At 34.5% G+C, this 17,895-nt stretch overlaps 1 protein-coding gene across 1 annotated transcript in view; it reads left to right on the top strand.

Moving 5' to 3' along the window:
* Window positions 1-17,895, top strand: part of NFXL1 (nuclear transcription factor, X-box binding like 1) — a gene marked incomplete at its 5' end in the record, with an annotated part of 37,348 nt that overhangs the window by 722 nt on the left and 18,731 nt on the right. The window contains 12 exons of the mRNA XM_081081107.1: window positions 2,835-2,944; window positions 5,284-5,414; window positions 6,824-7,002; window positions 7,229-7,390; window positions 7,477-7,577; window positions 8,539-8,653; window positions 9,537-9,661; window positions 10,898-11,020; window positions 14,066-14,156; window positions 16,465-16,585; window positions 16,802-16,961; window positions 17,698-17,789. Of these exons, the coding sequence (XP_080937233.1) occupies window positions 2,835-2,944; window positions 5,284-5,414; window positions 6,824-7,002; window positions 7,229-7,390; window positions 7,477-7,577; window positions 8,539-8,653; window positions 9,537-9,661; window positions 10,898-11,020; window positions 14,066-14,156; window positions 16,465-16,585; window positions 16,802-16,961; window positions 17,698-17,789 (1,510 nt within the window). The remainder of the gene's footprint in view (window positions 1-2,834; window positions 2,945-5,283; window positions 5,415-6,823; window positions 7,003-7,228; window positions 7,391-7,476; window positions 7,578-8,538; window positions 8,654-9,536; window positions 9,662-10,897; window positions 11,021-14,065; window positions 14,157-16,464; window positions 16,586-16,801; window positions 16,962-17,697; window positions 17,790-17,895) is intronic.

Genomic DNA, 17,895 nt, shown 5'->3' on the forward strand with positions numbered 1-17,895 from the left:
TTATGAGAGGGGGGGCCAGAGTGGTGCTGCTAATGGAGGATTTGGTACTAAGTGTAAAAATAGATTATTTTAAATGTAAGTGTTTTATACTTTCCACATTTTATACTTAAAGTCATTATTAGAAGCATTCTTTTGTGAATTATCAACATTAGTTGCCTGAATATATTGATGGCACATGAGGATAGGTACACACCGTCATATAGGTTTCCAAGGAATTTACCATATCTGCTGTGGAATTAAGATTAGGAGGCTTGACTAAGAAGTCTGGCTCAGCCAGGTAAAAGTTGATAAAGAGTAGCCTTAAGGTTAGCAGGTACTTACTTCTAGAGCAGCGGTCGGCAGCCAGCGGTCCGTGAGATCAGAAAGGTTGGTGACCGCTGTTCTAGAGGACTTCATAGAAAGCAACCTTAAGAAGGTTCCTGCTTCAAGAGGACTTCACTTAAACCATCCTAGATAGATTTTAAGTAGGCAATTCAATGGTGTAACTCAGTATTTCTTTGTAGTGTTTAGGAAACATTTATCATTTATAAGTTTTACTAATTTTTAATCAGGCTTTCATCTTAAAGTACTAAGATAGTTTTTCTTACTTTGTTTTGTGTCACATCCATAAATATTTTGATTCTTGTTCCTTTGTGTAAGTAAGGAAATTTGATCACTTAAGAACAATATATGCCAGCATTCCCATCTCATGTTAGTGAATTGGACATCAGAACTTGATCAGAGAAGTTCATTCTTTTTCTCTGCGCACAGACTTTGTACTTTTTTGTGATTCTTCTCTTAAATTTAGACTTGCATGGTCAACTTCCTGATGGGTGTCCCCATCTTACTCGCCATGGATGCATCAAGCATATGTTGAAAGATAGCATTTCTCCTTTTGTTTTCTTTATCTCAATTTGTAACATCACAGTTTTCCAAGTCACACACAAAAACCAGAAATCTGGGAGCAGGGATGGCACATTCATGACATGAGTGTGTTTTATTCACTACCACTCCTCCCCTCTGCCCATGTCAGGCATCTCAACAAACACAGCATTCTTTCCTTCTTACTGTTGACATGGACATCGACTTTTAAAAGCAGCATAATTTAAATGTTACTAAGTCCTGCTGAGTTTTACTTCCTAAATTTCTTGAATCCACCCCTCTTCTCCCATATACTGCTAGCATTGCCTTAATTCAGGCCCCTACAGCTATTTAATGTGTGAATTAAATCCACATAACTGTGAGGTAGATATTAATATTATTATTATTATAGAGATGAGAAAAATGAGGTAGATACATTAAGTAACTTGCTCAAGGTCATTTTTCTATTTTTCTGCTATCACTGCCTCTTAACTGATACTTTAGCTTTTAGTCTTAGCTGCCTTGTACTTACTTTTCTTTAGTTGCCAGGATGATGTTTTTAAAATGCATGACTTTAAATGCCATGTTATCCACCATGACATTTGGGCAGTATACTTTATTATCGCAGCGAAACTTTAATACAGTTTGTAAAGAAATCTTACAAATATAAGATTAGAATTTATTTTGTTAAAGCCTATTTCATCTTGTTCTCATTCTGTGTTAGCTGTTAAATTAGATGTAATTTAAAATGTTATACATTTGTTAAAGCCAGCTATGAGAAAAGCAAAATAAGCACATAGAATATGATTATTAAGTCTGCTTCTAAGGATACAATTGTATTTAATAATTTAACAATATTTTAAAGTTTTGGGATTGTTTTTAATGTATATTTTGTTTACTATCCTAAATTATATTTATATTATGTAGAGCATGTTTTTGTAAGTGCTGTGTTTCCTGAGGTGATCTTAGAAAATAAAGAATTATCCAAGCAACCTATTTATTTAATTTTTCTTTTTGGTAACTTAAATTTTGATTTGAACCATTTTATTGCCATAAGTTCTATACTTATGATAGTTTATATGATTACTCAGTCAACTTCTATTGAACAGTCTTTATTGTACTGAAGGTATGTAGGTTTATTTCTCTTACACTAAAGTGACTCAGATCACTGCCCTTTTGGTCTCATGTGTGCTTTGGTTAATTTTTCTGCCTTTCATTTTGCTTTTACCTGTTATTTCTTGGACCTTCCTATGGTAATCCCTTGCTGCATCCTAACAGTGATTAAAGGGGCTCATAGTGGTTAAGTGTCAAATTGAGATTACTTAATTGTCCTGTGCTTCAGTTTTCTCATCGGTAGAATGATGATAAAAGTAGCTCCTTTAACCCTACTGAATACTAATAGTGCAGTGCCTAGCAAATAAATGCTCAATAATTGCTTCAGAAAATATAGTCTAATAATCTTTTTATAAGAAGTTCATGCTTCCTTTTTAAGCAGAAACAGTTATTATACTCTACTATAATGACCTCAGGATATTTTTATTCAATAAGTTTTTATTAAAACTGCTGTGTGTCACACACATGCGCACACACATACATGTATGTGCTTATATTTAGGCTAAATGGCTCTGTTGAGCTTTGACATTCAGTGTCTTTCACTTTGCTCTGAAGTGCTTTCTCTTGTTACTCGCATCTTGCTGCTCTTGTCTGTGGCTCTGCCCCTACCAGATTTGGTGAGCACTCTAACAACAATAAAAGCAAGTGTGCTCTGAGAGGGCCAGGACACTGGTTTTGAATCAAATATATAAGATTTAAGGCACGCACTTTGTGACCTTTCGGCAGCTCGCTGGTGGCTCTTTTTAAGCTTCTAATTTGAAGCTATATTTTGAGCAATTGATACTGCTAGACATTTCTCACCTACTATGTAGTGCTGTTAGCGAGTTTGTGTTATTTTCAGATGTTGCTTAACGTGAAGTTTTCAATTTTTAAATTTCAAGATGGAGATGTACGTGAATTAGAGCGAACGAAACAGTATTTAAATGAAGCTTTTCAAGCAGGGGCTATGACATGCTTAATTTGTATTGCTTCAGTGAAGAGAAACCAGGCAGTAAGTTATTCTCCTTATCTATATTAATGGGTCTCCCCAAAATATCTTACATTGCATTTATAATACTTAATCATTGTGTTTTTGCTTATTTTTGTTTAAAAATGCTTCATTTGAGGATTTTTATTGACCTTTATTTTGTAAATCTGTAATTTAAAGAAAACTTCTAAATGAGCATCCAATATATTTAGCACTATTAATATAGTTGAAACAAGTATCTTCAGTTTTAATGTTCATGTCATTGTGATAAAGCATTTTTAATATCTTTGTACTTTAGAGAGTCTCACAAATACCGAAATGTTTAAATGGACTATATTTCATTACTTTTAGCAGGTTGGAAAAAAGATGCCTTCAAGGAAGTAGAACCTAGCAGTGACCATGGTTTATTTAGTGAGCTTTTCTTGTGTTGAAGCCATTGTGGAAAGTGACTGTTGTCATTGGGGAGAGATGGATTCAGACATAACTTATGTAGTACTTAGGGTTGAGATGGCCTAAGGGTGAAGTTACATATATGTAAATTTAAAAGGGTGTTAATGGAGCAATTAAGAGGAAATGATGACTATGATAGACTCAACATTTAGACCTTAGATTAATCCACAACTATTACAGCAGTATTGTCTAGCAGTGGTTCTCAACCTTCCTAATGCTGTGACCCTTTAATACAGGTCCTCATGTTGTTGTGACCCCCAATTTCATTGTTACAAATTGAACATAGTTAAAGCATAGTGATTAATCACAAAAACAATATGTAATTATATATGTGTTTTCCGATGGTCTTAGGCGACCCCTGTGAAAGGGTCATTCGACCCCCAAAGGTGTTGTGACCCACAGATTGGGAACCACTGGGCTAGAGGAAAAAAGGCCAAATAAAATGGGTTGATCACGTAGAGTGAATCAGAAACTTAACACATCGGATAGGATAGCATAGCAAATGCAGGTACCTTTGGTGCTTGGAGTCACATTTGGTTGGTTTATTCTGATTTCAACTGCAATGGATGAATAGTCTCTGCATGTGGATACAGTTCTACCTTAAACACTCTGTATGTGTATGGATTTTTTTTTTTTTAATGTTAATACTTCCTCCTTGGGAACCAACTTGGCCAGTGCATGGGTGTAGTGCAGAATCACAGGGGAGTTAATCCCCCTTGGGCCAGTGTTCCATCACAGGGAATTGATAGATAAGTACCCCAACCTCCTCTCTGTTAGGGGTTGGGGTTGGGGATAGTTCTAGGTATGTTTTAAATGGTTCTTCAGAGGGTCCCTAGCAGGACTGAACTTTGGTTCTTAGCTGTAATCAGCTCAACTGTTTACCATTCATTGGCATTTCTTCTTTCCCACCTTGTCCTCTCTTAACTCCCACATCCCGGTTCTTTTCTTAGCCACTGATTGAGGAAGAACACAACTAAAAAGTTGGCTTTTTTAAAAAATGCTGTTGCCAGTTTATGCAATGTACTACATGTCTGATTTTATTAAACAGTTGAGAAATGTTATAATGAAAGGAGAACTGATTTTTGTCAGTTATATTAAAGCATTGGTAGGTTTTAAAATTAATTACTGTTATTCCTTAAGCCTTTAAATTGTGTGTGTGTATGAGGCTTTACTGTACTATATTAAAAGAAAAGGCTATGAAGTTGCATATTAGTCAGTATGGCATGACTCCTTTTAAAAATTATCAAACACATTTTTAAAAATATTAGAGACGAGGGCGGGGGAAGGAGATCTGTGTAATACTTTCAACAATAAAGATTTTAAAAAATTAAAATAAAGGTATTAGAGTCTGACCAGAATGTTAGCAGTAGTTATTTCTAGCTGAATGAATCTGGATGGTTAATGATATTTTCCTTTAAAGAACATTGCTTATGTTATTCTGGAAGGAAAAATTATATTTCTTTTTTTTAAGTATGTTTTTTAAAATTGATTTTGAGAGAGAGAGAGAGAAATATCAATTGGTTGCCTCTTGTATGAGAGGGAGGGAGGGAGGGAGAGAGAGAGAGAGAGAGAGAGAGAGAGAGAGAGAGAGAGAGAAGAGAAGAGAAGAGAAGAGAAGAGAAGAGAAGAGAAGAGAAGAGAGAAACATTGATTGGTTGCCTCTTGTATTCACCTCGACCAGGGATTGAACCCCTGGTATGTGCCCTGTCCGGAAATTGAACCTTTGACCTTTCTGAGCATGGGACAATGCTCAACAAACTAAGCCATACCAGCCAGGGCAGAATTATTTTTCTTAATCCGTAGTTTGCTCTTGAAAATAATTTACTGTGGTGCTTATTTTAAAGTATTTTTATGTAATTATCAAAGAAAAATGATCATTGCATATATGTTAATATCTGATACTTTTGTCTTAGGTTTGGAGTTGTTCAGGATGTTTCTGTATATTTCACATGCCCTGTATCCAGAAGTGGGCTAAAGACAGCCAGTTTCTGGTATCTTCTCTGACAGATGACGATTTCGGAAGGAGAGATTATCCCTGGCCTTGGTAATTTTTCTAATTTTGGAATATCAAGTTGTAAAATAAATGAGAATGTAGCTCATAAGTTGCTTTATTGGCAGTTTCAGTGTCCATGTTTGGCCTTCAGTTAGTCATTTGGTTTGTGAAGATATGGGGCTTGGTAATGGCTTTTATTTCCCACTAGTTAATAAATCATTATTCAGACTATTTTTCCCCTGCAAAACTTTCTTTTCTATAAGACTAGACTTCTTCATGATTCTGGTACTTCTCTCCCAGAGTTCATATTAGTATACATTAATATCACATTGTATAATACTGTCATCTAACACATTTTGATCATAAGCTTTTCAATTTTATCCCCCAAATCTCTCAAAACTGTAGGTGTATATTATTCAATATTATTATTTTTTCTACATTTACTTTATTAGATGGTTTATTCATGATTTGATCTTGAACTTCTGTAATATTTCCAGAAAGAGTTGGAAAATGAAAATTTTATAAATCTGCTAAATAAAGACAATAAAAAAATTTACTCACACTGGCAACCAAAAGGGTAGATTTACTGTCAAGATAATGACACAGATATTTCAGGGGCTCTGTGTGGTCACATAATACTCACTTTTGTAACTAATTTTATATTTGTAATTTTGAGTTCTTTCTCTTAACAGTGGCCCCTAGATTATATAAGATTCAGGATTTAGAAAACCTAAATCCACATTAGACCTCTTGTTACCATAGCTGATATACAAGATTGAGCAAAAGTAGGTTTGCAGTTGTTCGTATGGAAAATAATGTACTAATAATTAATTCAAGAATAAACTCTGTGTTTCACATACTCAGAATTGTAAACTATTTTTGCCCCACCCTGTATTTATCAAATTGTGATAGAATGTAGTTTTTAAAAACATTTCAGATATAATAGTTTCGTAAAAGTAATTCTCAGTCATTTGTGAGAGATTGTATTCCCATGTTACCAATGAAGATATTAAAGTTAGTTGAAATAAAATGATGTGTTCAGACTTCTCTTACTCTTATATGGTGAAGCCAGGATCTAGCTATTTATGCTGTTTAATACATTAGCAACTTGCCACCTGTGGTTATTTAAATTTTTTAAAATTACCAAAGTTCTCTTCCTTTCTCAGTTGTACGCATCAGCCACATTTCAAGTGCCTACTGGCCATATATGTTTAATAATTACTATATTGGACTTGGCAGGTATAGAACTGTTCCATTACCTCAGGAAATTATATTGGATAAAGGTGTTCTAGATGGTTGAAACTTATTTTAGTAAAATCTTGTTTTTCACTAATATAAAAATGGAGCAGAGTGCCTTAAATAAAGCAAATTGAGTATACCATATTGCTAAGTATATGTATATTCCTGTCTCTTGTATCACTTTTAAAAATGAAATTAACTTCAGTAATTCTTCTTTGTAGTCCAAAATGTAGGTTTGAGTACAAACGATCTGACACACCTAGTAGGTACTATTGCTATTGTGGAAAAGTAGAAGATCCACCTTTAGATCCGTGGCTTGTGCCTCATTCATGTGGACAAGTGTGTGAAAGAGAATTTAAACCTCCTTGCGGCCATAAATGTTTGCTCCTCTGTCATCCAGGTAATTTATATATTACGTTTGTAATTGTTTGTGGGTAGTTATTACTTTGAGGCAAAAAAAAAAAAAATTGTGAAAGTTGAATTCAGAACTTAAATTTACAGAAGAAAATTTTGAAAGGGGATGTCTTTTGAAGTATAAGCAAGGAAAGCTTTAGAAATCAATAATAGGTATGGGAATCGAAAGTTATCTTTGACCTCTGATTTCCCCCCCTTTTATTGGATTCTAGGGCCCTGCCCTCCATGTCCAAAGATGGTCACAACTACTTGTTACTGTAAGAAAGCAAAACCCATCCCTCGTAGATGCAGTGCCAAGGAATGGTCCTGTCAGCAGGCATGTGGGCGGAAGTTGCTTTGTGGACAACATAAATGTGAAAATCCTTGTCATGCAGGTGAAAGACCGTACCTTTTAGCCAAAGTGAAAGCAGTCTCTATTGCTTTGTAATGTGTCCGTGCTAATTTATAATTGTGATTTTAGGAAGTTGTCCGCCCTGTCCAAGAGTTAGTAGGCAAAAGTGTGTCTGTGGCAAACAAGTAACTGAAAGAAGCTGTGCAAGTCCACTGTGGCACTGTGATCAAGTAAGTGTCCATGCATTTTGAGGGCGTGGGCATTAATACGGAAAGCATATCAGAAATGCTAATCAGGATTCAGCTCATTTGATTTAGTGGGATAAAATGAAAGGAACAATTGTAACTTAAATGAATTATATTCTCATTTTAGGAAACTTTTCTAATTTAATATTGTAATTTTTTTCAAATTAACAACTATTTGTTGAATTTTGGATTCAGTACCTATACATGTTCTCTTTCTTGCTAGCTCTTTCTCCCTTCTTTCCCCTCTCTTTAAACAAGACCCCTCCTCACTTTTTGAGTTAATCCAATTGAGGAAGTAGAATTGATTTTATAGATTGTTTTTCCTAGAATTGGCATGGTTTTAGCACCATTTGGAAATCTTTGGTGGATGGCCATATGAAGCTGTATATACTTTTTTCCTGTATTATATTTTAAAAAATATAATCTTTGGTGCATAGGAATGTGTCTATAAACATGTATATGTATGTATGCATATATACTAGTATATGTGTATGCATGTGTGTGTATTTATGTATTTACTAGAGGCCCGATGCACAAAATTTGTGCAAGAGTAGGCCTTCCTTCCCCTGGCTGCCGGCACCAGCTTCCCTCTGGCACCCACACCGGGGCACCAGCACCTGGGACCCAGGCTTCCCTCGCAGAGGGAGGCCCTGCCCACCCGCTGCAGCCTGCTGGTCAGTCGCAGCCTTGTTGGCTTGCCTCGGCCAATCCCGGCCGCGTCTGGAAGGTTGTCTGGAAGGACATCCAGTCTAATTAGCTCCATATTATGCTTTATTATTATAGATATATGATACCTAAGAGAGAAAAACAAATTATGAGGAACATAAAAAAGTGGCTTATGATTGAAAAATGGATTATGTACAAAGAAAAATGGATTATGTAATGTACAAAGTCTTTTTTGTTAACTTTTAAATTTTTCACTAGTGCTTATTGCATTTTATTTTAGGTATGTGGGAAAACCTTGCCATGTGGTAATCATACATGTGAGCAAATTTGTCATGTTGGTGCTTGTGGAGAATGTCCTCGATCTGGGAAAAGATTCTGTCCATGTCAGAAGTCAAGTAAGACTTTTTAAACCTTTAATGGGATATGATCATTTTTTATGCTAACTAGAGTACTTTCCTCATTAGATTTCTCTGTGAGTTCATAATGTAGTTTCAATAATTATACACAGTTAATGTTAGATTTCTTACCTTTGGATGAGAAGACAGTATAACATGTTTAACCTCAGACTTTGGAATCAGGCATATCTGGCTTCAAATCCCACCTTCACAAACTCTGATTTTCTCAAGTTAAATGGAGACAATGATGGTACCGTGTTTGTGAGATGTTTGTGAGAATTAAATGATAAAATGCTCATAAAACAGTTAGTGTAGTGCCTAACATATAAAGGAAACCTAATAATTACAGGCTGTTGTCATTATTGTGTATTGGGCTATAAGTGAATTTAGTTTTGGTTGCTTTGAGTTAAAGGTATGGAAGGGCTGTAGACACTGTACCAATGCCAGCACACATGCTCATAAGATTATTGCCAGTACTTGTCATGTTTGTGTCGAAGGTGAGTTTCATTATGTTTTTGAATCTACTTCTTTTCTTTTATCCGGTGAGGTTATTAAGAGCAAATTGTTTTTATAATTCTATATTCTATATTCTTCATAGAGGTTACATGACATTATTTCTTCAGATAACTATTTCTGAAATAGCTTGTAAATGTGCTTCTTGAAGTAACTTGTAATATGTCAAGTTTTGTTTCACTTTACATTAACTTCACAAATATTACGGATTATTTTTATTAAAGTTAATTTTTCCAATAGTTATATAGATGCAAAAATTCATAGTCTGAAAGGGCTGTCATTCTTTAGGGAGTCAAAAGAACATGGCATGTTGTTAGTGCTTCATAATAATGTGTGTTACTAGTAACATTGACTTTTTGTCTGCTTTTAGAGTTCTCTTTGCCTTGTACAGAAGATGTGCCAACTTGTGGAGATAGTTGTGACAAGTTACTTGAATGTGGAGTCCATAGATGTTCACAGCGTTGTCACCGAGGTCCTTGTGAAACATGTAGACAAGTTAGTCATCTCCTGTAATAATTAATTCTAAGAGCTCTCTGTTATGTCTGATGGGATTGTTCTGTAACTGTTTTCCATTACTTAGTTTTATAAATACCTATATGATGACCTGAATCAGTTTAGTGACCTAATGGGTATGGTGAAGAAGCATGAGAGTATGCCAGCAATCAAGTCCAAAAATCACCTTTTGTTTGATTTTGCTTGGTTAAAGTTTGAACTTCTTATTTTTATGGTCCAAAGTTGAGGTTGTTTGTTCCCAGTAGACATTCAAAGCAATGAAGAATTAGGCTTAGTGATGATTAATTGAGACTTTTAAGTTATATATATGTCACCTTGGTTATGACCATACTACCAAGTCAACAAATTAGCTTACAAGATAATCCAATTTTCTTGCTTTACTGAAATAAGAAGTGCAGACGTCATGGTATAACCACATGTAAGCGATTTTAATGTGTGGTATTGTTTAACGATTTAGTATTAAATTCCTACTAAATTTAATAATGAAAATTCATATGAAGTCTTTTTGGGAACAAAGTAAGATACAAACAACTATTTTAGGAAATTCTGTTTTAGTTTTAGTTCTTCCTTTCATACAAGTTTGCTCTTAAAGCTTCCCTCTTTCATTTTTTTTCAAAAATTTATATATATGTGTGTGTGTGTGTGTGTGTATGTGTGTATAATATATGTATTATATATATAGCATATATATATATATTATTGATTTCAGAGAGTAAGGGAGAGAGAGAGAGAGAAACATCAATGATGAGAGAGAATCATTGATCGGCTGCCTCCTGCATGCCCACATGGGATCAAGCCCGAAACCTAGGCGTGTGCCTTATTGGGAATCAAGTTGTGACCTCCTGGTTCATAGGGTGACGCTCAGCTACTGAGCCACACTGACTGGGTTCCTTCGTGTTTTAGTAATTATAAAAATTGGCAAGGTGGCCGAAACCGGTTTGGCTCAGTGGATAGAGTGTCGGCCTGCGGACTGAAAGGTCCCAGGTTCGATTCCGGTCAAGGGCATGTACCTGGGTTGCGGGCACATCCCCAGTGGGAGATGTGCAGGAGGCAGCTGATCGATGTTTCTCTCTCATCGATGTTTCTAACTCTCTATCTCTCTCCCTTCCTCTCTGTGAAAAATCAATAAAATATATTTAAAAAAAAAAAAATTGGCAAGGTGAAAAAAAATCATGTTAACAAAAGTTAGTTTTAATAGCATTTATTTGATTCTTCCAGGAAGTAGAAAAGCAATGTCGCTGTGGAAAGCATACAAAACGAATGCCATGTCATAAACCTTATCTCTGTGAAACTAAGTGTGTTAAGATGCGTGACTGTCAGAAGCATCAGTGTAAGAGAAAGGTATGTGTAATAAGCTAGGAACATTGCTTTAAAAATTCTTTTGAATTTTTCCTCTGGAGGCCTATGATAAGAACCACCTTGACATGTTCCTCAAATATCCAAGCATATTCTATGCTTCTCATATGAAATATTAATGCATATTCTAGATTAATCCTAATGGTTTATATTAGTGGGAAATCTTACCAAGATTTTTAAATGACAAGAGACTTTTTAATCTCGTGCATAATTCTCTCAGCTTGTTTCTTAAGCAATTTTTGTTCCCTGACTTTAAAACATCATAGCAATGTTAAGAGTGATAGTTCATTTGCTGGCTTAATTTTTATTGTTCAAATCTTATTTATAGACATTTGGTTCAGTATATGGTCAACTGGAGTATTTTATTGAGTTTGTAGATTTGCAGGTTTTTTTTGGGGGGGGTCCTCTTTATTATTATGAATTATCCCTCTATCTCTGGTAAGATTCCTATTGAGATATAGTGGTTTCAACTTTCTTTTGCTTAGTGTTAGCATGGTAAATCCTTTTCATTCTTTTTTAACCTATTCATACTTTACATTTAAAATGGTTTTCTTATAGACAGCACTTAGATAATTGTGTTATCCTAGCAGAACAATCTTTGTCATTTAATTTGGGTGTAGATCACTTACATTTAATGTGATCTTTAATATGGTTGCATTTAAATATCATTTTACTATTTCTTATTTGCCTATCTGTTTATTCCTTTTCTCTCTTTTTTCTTACTTCTATTTTATTGAGTGTTGCTCTTCAATGATTCTATTTTAATCCTTTATTTGATTCTTACTACACATTTTATACCCATGTATTTTATAGCCCCCAAATATAATATGTTTATTTTTGCTCTAACTAGTCAGGTATCTTTTGAAGAGATTGAAAAAATAAGAAAAAGTAGTCTTTTATAATTTACTAGATACCCGAAAATCGTGCAAGGTGCTCAGCCCTCGAAGCCCCAGTGGCTTGCCTTGGCTTTCGCAGCCCCAACTTTGTCCAGAAGGTCATCTGGAAGGATGTCCGAAAGGATGTCCAGAAGGCCATTTGGCTGTCCGGTCTAATTAGCAGATTATGCTTTTATTATTATAAATTATCAAATTCATTATTTTTGGTGTTTATCAGTTTTTTTTATATTAACTTAGATTTCTGTCTGCTTTCATTTTCTATCTGAAGGACTTCCTTTAACATTTTTTGTAGTGTTGGTCATTCTTTCAATTTTTGTAAAATATCTTTAGTTTGTGAAAAATACTTATACTGTGGAATTCTAGTTTGAAAGTTTTTTTGCTCCACTATCTTTTAATTTGCATTTTCCCAACAAAGTGTGTGTGCTATGATTATCTTTATTTTTCTGTTTTCAATATATCTTTTTTTCCTTTGGCTATTTTTAAAAAAATTCTTATTACCAGATTTTAGCAATTTGTGGTATTCCTTGATACAGCTTTATTCCTGTTTCATTAATTTTTTTTTTAAAGGTTTTTTTTTTTTTTTTTTTTTTTTTTTTACATTGATTTTTTTACAGAGAGGTAGGGAGAGGGATAGAGAGTTAGAAACATCGATGAGGGAGAAACATCAATCAGCTGCCTCCTGCACACCCCCTATTGGGGATGTGCCCGCAACCAAGGTACACGCCCTTGACTGGAATCGAACCTGGGACCCTTGAGTCCGCAGGCTGATGTTCTATCCACTGAGCCAAACCAGTCAGGGCTCATTAATTTTTTGTTGTTGAATTTCTTAGCTCTGTAGGTTTATAGTTTTCATCAACTTTTTGAAATTTTCAGTTTTTATTTCTTCAAATGTTTCCCCCCTACCCATTGCCTTCTAGACTGCAATATGTATGTTATGCTACTTGAAGTCTCTCAGCTCACTGATGTTCCATTTATTAATTTTAGTTTTTAAAATTTGTGTTTTAGTTTATATGGCTTTGTCTTATACTGTGGAATTAATTTTCTTCTGCTTTGTCTAATCCATTTTTTATCACATCCTATGTTTATTCATCTCAGATATTATAGTTTTTCATTTCTGAGAGTTGGGTTTGGATCTTACCTATATCTTCTATGTCTGTATATTTTGTCTGATTTCCTAGTTGTTTAAGGCAGGAATATAAATCTGGTTGTTGTTTACTCCACCATGGTCAGGCAGACGTGTCTAAAGGCTTATTCAAGTCATGGACCACAAAATTTCTTTCACACACTGCCACTAGCAAAGTGATAGGCACATAATCTTAGTAAATATTTGACTGATTTGATGAACTATTTTGACTTTTAATTGCTTTTCAATGAAGTATATTTTTTTGAGCTATTTTTATATATTGAAACTTGTTCTTAAAGTAGGTTTCAATCCCAAGTTCTTTTAAGACAATTATAGTCTGCATTTTCTCTCCAAAGATTGGATATATGAGAAGTCAAGGAGGGAATTAGAATAGCAAGGTAGAATATAAGTAGTTGCCTTTTGTTCATGAATGAAAATTGGGACAAGTTGTAGATGGGTGTATTTCTAACAAACAGATTGGAAATCAGGGAAGTTATAAAAGTTAGAAGCAAATAACCTAATCTCTGTTTTTCTCCTTTAGTTAATCTCTGATTCCATGGCTTAAAAATAATTGCTAAACTAATCTATACATTTAACTGTTTTGTTTTGTTTTTAACTAAATTTTTGAAATAATCAGACCAATTGTTTGCCTGAATTGACTATAGGATTTGACCAGATCTATTCCTTTGGTTAATGTTGTCAATCTCTGCATAGATAAGTAGAAATGAAATTATGGGAATGTTTTAAGTCACAGAATAATGTACTAAAATGCAAGTAAATTTATCTTGGATTTTGGTAAATTAGGACATTCTCTATTTAAACTTACAAGTTCTTAATATGGCATATCTACTTATCAGAAGAATGTTGATACTCTTAACTACTTTTATTCTTATATTGAAAACAAGTACAGTATCTTTTGCTTTCCATAAGTTCTGTGAATACCTAGTAATGACATTTATATTATGCATGCTTTTCAGATGACCTATTATTTATATATTGCTTTCTCTTCAGTGTTGTCCTGGAAACTGTACACCTTGTGATCAAAACTGTGGACGGACTTTAGGATGTAGAAACCATAAGTGTCCATCTGTCTGCCACAGAGGTAAAATTTAACAGTAGCTGTACTTTCATGTTTGTATTTACATAGTGTTTTTAAGGTTGATAGAGAGCTTTCATATTTATTATCTTAGTTTTTCCTCTTAATAACTTTGAGAAGGTAGGGCAGTTGCCAAGATCATGATTTTATGGATAAGTTAAAGTTAAGAGGGTTCAGTGACGTACATGCACAGGGAAATACCTAGTAAACCAATATAGCCAAGATTTAAGCCCAGGTCTTCTGAATATAAAAGTTTTGTTATTTTATAACACCATGTTGTTTCCTTCCTTCCAATCTTCCCCACAGAATTTTTGAATTAATAAATATGTTCTTAGGTTTTTCAGTTTTACTTCGAATTTTAGACATTTTTATGGAATTAGGTTTAGTGAGGAATTGGATATATCCTAAGCCAGTAGTTCTTAAACTTCTTAGTCTCAAGACCTCTTCACACTCTGGGACCCAAAGAGCTTTTGTGAGTGTGGATTTTATCTATTGATATTTATTACATTTTAAGTTGAAATAAAATGTAATGATATTTATTATTTTATTTAAAAATAGCAATAAAACCCCATTACTTTTTTTTTTTTTTTTTTTTTTTTTTTTTTTTTTTTTTTACAGAAAGGAAGGGAGAGGGATAGAGAGTTAGAAACATTGATGAGAGAGAAACATTGATCAGCTGCCTCCTGCACACCCCCTACTGGGGATGTGCCCGCAACCAAGGTACGTGCCCTTGACCGGAATCGAACCTGGGACTCTTCAGTCGGTAGGCCGACGCTCTGTCCACTGAGCCAAACCGGTTAGGGCCCCATTACTTCTTAATACAGTAACTTTTTTTGTGAAAAATAACTTTTCTGAAAAAAATTTAGTGAGAATGGTATTTTTTACATTTTTGCAAATGTCTTTACTGTCTAACGAGTCTAACTTAATAGGAGATGGCTGGAATTACAGACCTGCTTCTGCATTCAATCTCTTTTGATATCACTTGTCATATAGCTTCTGCAAAACTCTATGTATGTGAGATCTTGCAGACCCTCTGAAGGAGTCTCAGGGGTGCCTAAGTTATTAGACATTAAAAACTGAGTTAACTTTACCCATTTGGAATATGTCAGTATAAAATGTAATTTACTAAACGATGGTGTAAGGTAGTGGTAAGAGCATGGACTTAGGGTAAGAGGTCCTGGTTCAAGTCTGGACTCTACCGCTTAGTGGCTTTATGACCTGGGACAAACTACTGTTTTCCTTTGGGATTATGTGCACGTTAGATATCTTAGTTAATGTCTTAATCCTCTCAGAGCTCTTACAAAGCATATGGCACTATTGTTTTTTACTATAATAAGGAAACTGTCCAAGAGACTATTCGCCCAAGGTCATAGAACTAGTTGCAGGTTCAGGATGTGAATTTAGACTTTAATGATATTTCCGTTATACCACATTGCCTCCCCATTAGGAAAAGTGACAGATTCCATTAACCCTGAAAAGGATCTTATTTCCTTTATAGTCATATTATATCATTGACTCAAATTTAAATTTCATTAGCATCCTCTGCATTAATCATTAATTTATTCAATAAGTTTTTTGCCTTGTTTACTAAGTACCAGGCACTGGGATTACAGGAGTGAACCATATTGACAAAGTGCCTGCTCTTATGGAACTTTTTTATTTTTACTTTCCCTCAGATAGAATACAAATAACTAATCAAATTCATATAGAATATCAGTGGTGCCACATATAGAAAGAACATTTGAGTAAAATTTAAATGGTGACAGTGGGGATGGTATAGACTGTTTTATATAGTGTGATCAGGGGATGACTCTGAAAGGACGACATTTGAGAGAAGACCTAAGAAGTAAGAGATCAAGCCCTGTGGCAGTAGGGGAGGGTAATGTTTCAGGCAAGAAAGCAGGGATTGCAGCAGCCCTGAGACAGGGCTTGAAGGAACTGAAGGAGCATGGACGAGGTGCTCAAGGGCACAGATGGTAGGAGATTAGGTCAGAGAGATGGTGCGATAAAGATGGCGGGGAAAGGAGAATATGTATAGAGCATTGTCGACTATTGTTAAAAACACTGGTCTTTACTTTAAGTAGAAAAATCTGACTAGTCGAATGGCCATTAAAGAAATTGGATGTGTAGTTTAGAATTTTCTTACCAAGAAACACCAGTCCTACTTGATTTTTACACAGGTTTTTTTTTTTTTTATTTTTTTTTTATGAAATCCTTACCCAAGGACATGTTTTTATTGATGTTTTCATTGATTCTACTATTGATAGACATTTGGGTAGTTAAGTAAATTTTAACTTTCAGCCTTTTTTTTCAGGGAGTTGCTATCCTTGCCCAGAAACTGTAGATGTGAAGTGCAATTGTGGTAGTACAAAGGTGACAGTACCCTGTGGCCGAGAACGTACCACAAGACCACCCAAGTGCAAAGAGCTATGCAGGTCGGTATGAAGCTTTGCACAAACTTATATTTGTGTCTTACCAATTTAAATTCATACTGATTTTTAATATTGTTAATATTTTCAATTTTGCTTTAATGTGTTAAAATACTAATATTCACAGTATATTCTTATTCTATATATAAATAGATGATTTCACTTTAAATATAATTCTTCAATGATCAAAAGTAATTTTAAAAATTGTACTTTATGATTTAGTCGCCCACCAACTTGCCATCATACAAGTCAAGAAAAACATCGCTGTCACTTTGGCTCTTGTCCTCCATGTCATCAACCTTGCCAAAAAGTGTTGGAGAAGTGTGGTCACTTGTGTCCTGCTCCATGTCATGATCAAGCATTAATAAAGCAAACTGGCCGGGTAAGGAAACAATATTCTGACGAGACAGTGGATTGCTGTGGGTCTTATTTTCTGAATTTCTCTTAGTCATTCAACAAGCAGTAAATAAGTACTTATTTGGTATTGAGCACTGTGATAGGAGCCGGGGTACAAAGTAACCAAGACTTGATCTTTTGTTTTAAGAAGTGTATAGTATAGAAAAGGAGAGAGACCAATAAACAAATATTTGCAAATATAGTGTGATAGTCATTTTATCTTCAAGATAGAGATAAATTTGGCAGTTTTTCTTCACATATGTGGTTTATGGTTATAGGTATCTTTTGGTTTCCTCAAAGATTCAGTCACATTTTTAATATATTTATTGAGTCCTTACTCTGTAAGCATTCTTCTCGGTGCTAGGGAGACAACAGTGAGCAAAATAATGGAGATAACATTCAGCTGGTGGAAGGTAGAGTTTACAGTTCTGTTTCTCATTCTCCCTTTGGCCTGTGAGAAGTGAAGGAGGCAGTATTGCCTCTGTTCTGGCATTAAAACACTGGAGTCTGCCTCAGTTTTTAATATCAAATGTTTATGGAGAGGAACAAGCTGATAGAATGCAGATGGAATGGAATATTTCAGTAAACACAATTTGTTGATATTTTTGAAAAATATTCCACCTGCTTGAGTGGAGGATACATGGAACAATTTTCTAAGATTCTTTTAATGGCTATGTAATTTTACCCCTTTGACTTAAAATTGTTATGCATTTTACTTGTAGCACCAGCCTACAGGCCCTTGGGAACAGCCTTCAGAGCCAGCATTTATTCAGGCCGCATTACCTTGTCCTCCATGTCAAGTTCCTATTCCTACGTAAGTATTAGAGTTTTAACTTTAAAAAATACCTTTTACATAGTTAAAAGTGTATATTAAAATATATATATATATATATATATATATATATATATATATATATATA

The sequence above is a fragment of the Myotis nattereri genome (assembly GCF_964212035.1).
Source record: "Myotis nattereri genome assembly, chromosome: 1".
NCBI classification, from domain to species: Eukaryota; Metazoa; Chordata; class Mammalia; order Chiroptera; family Vespertilionidae; genus Myotis; species Myotis nattereri.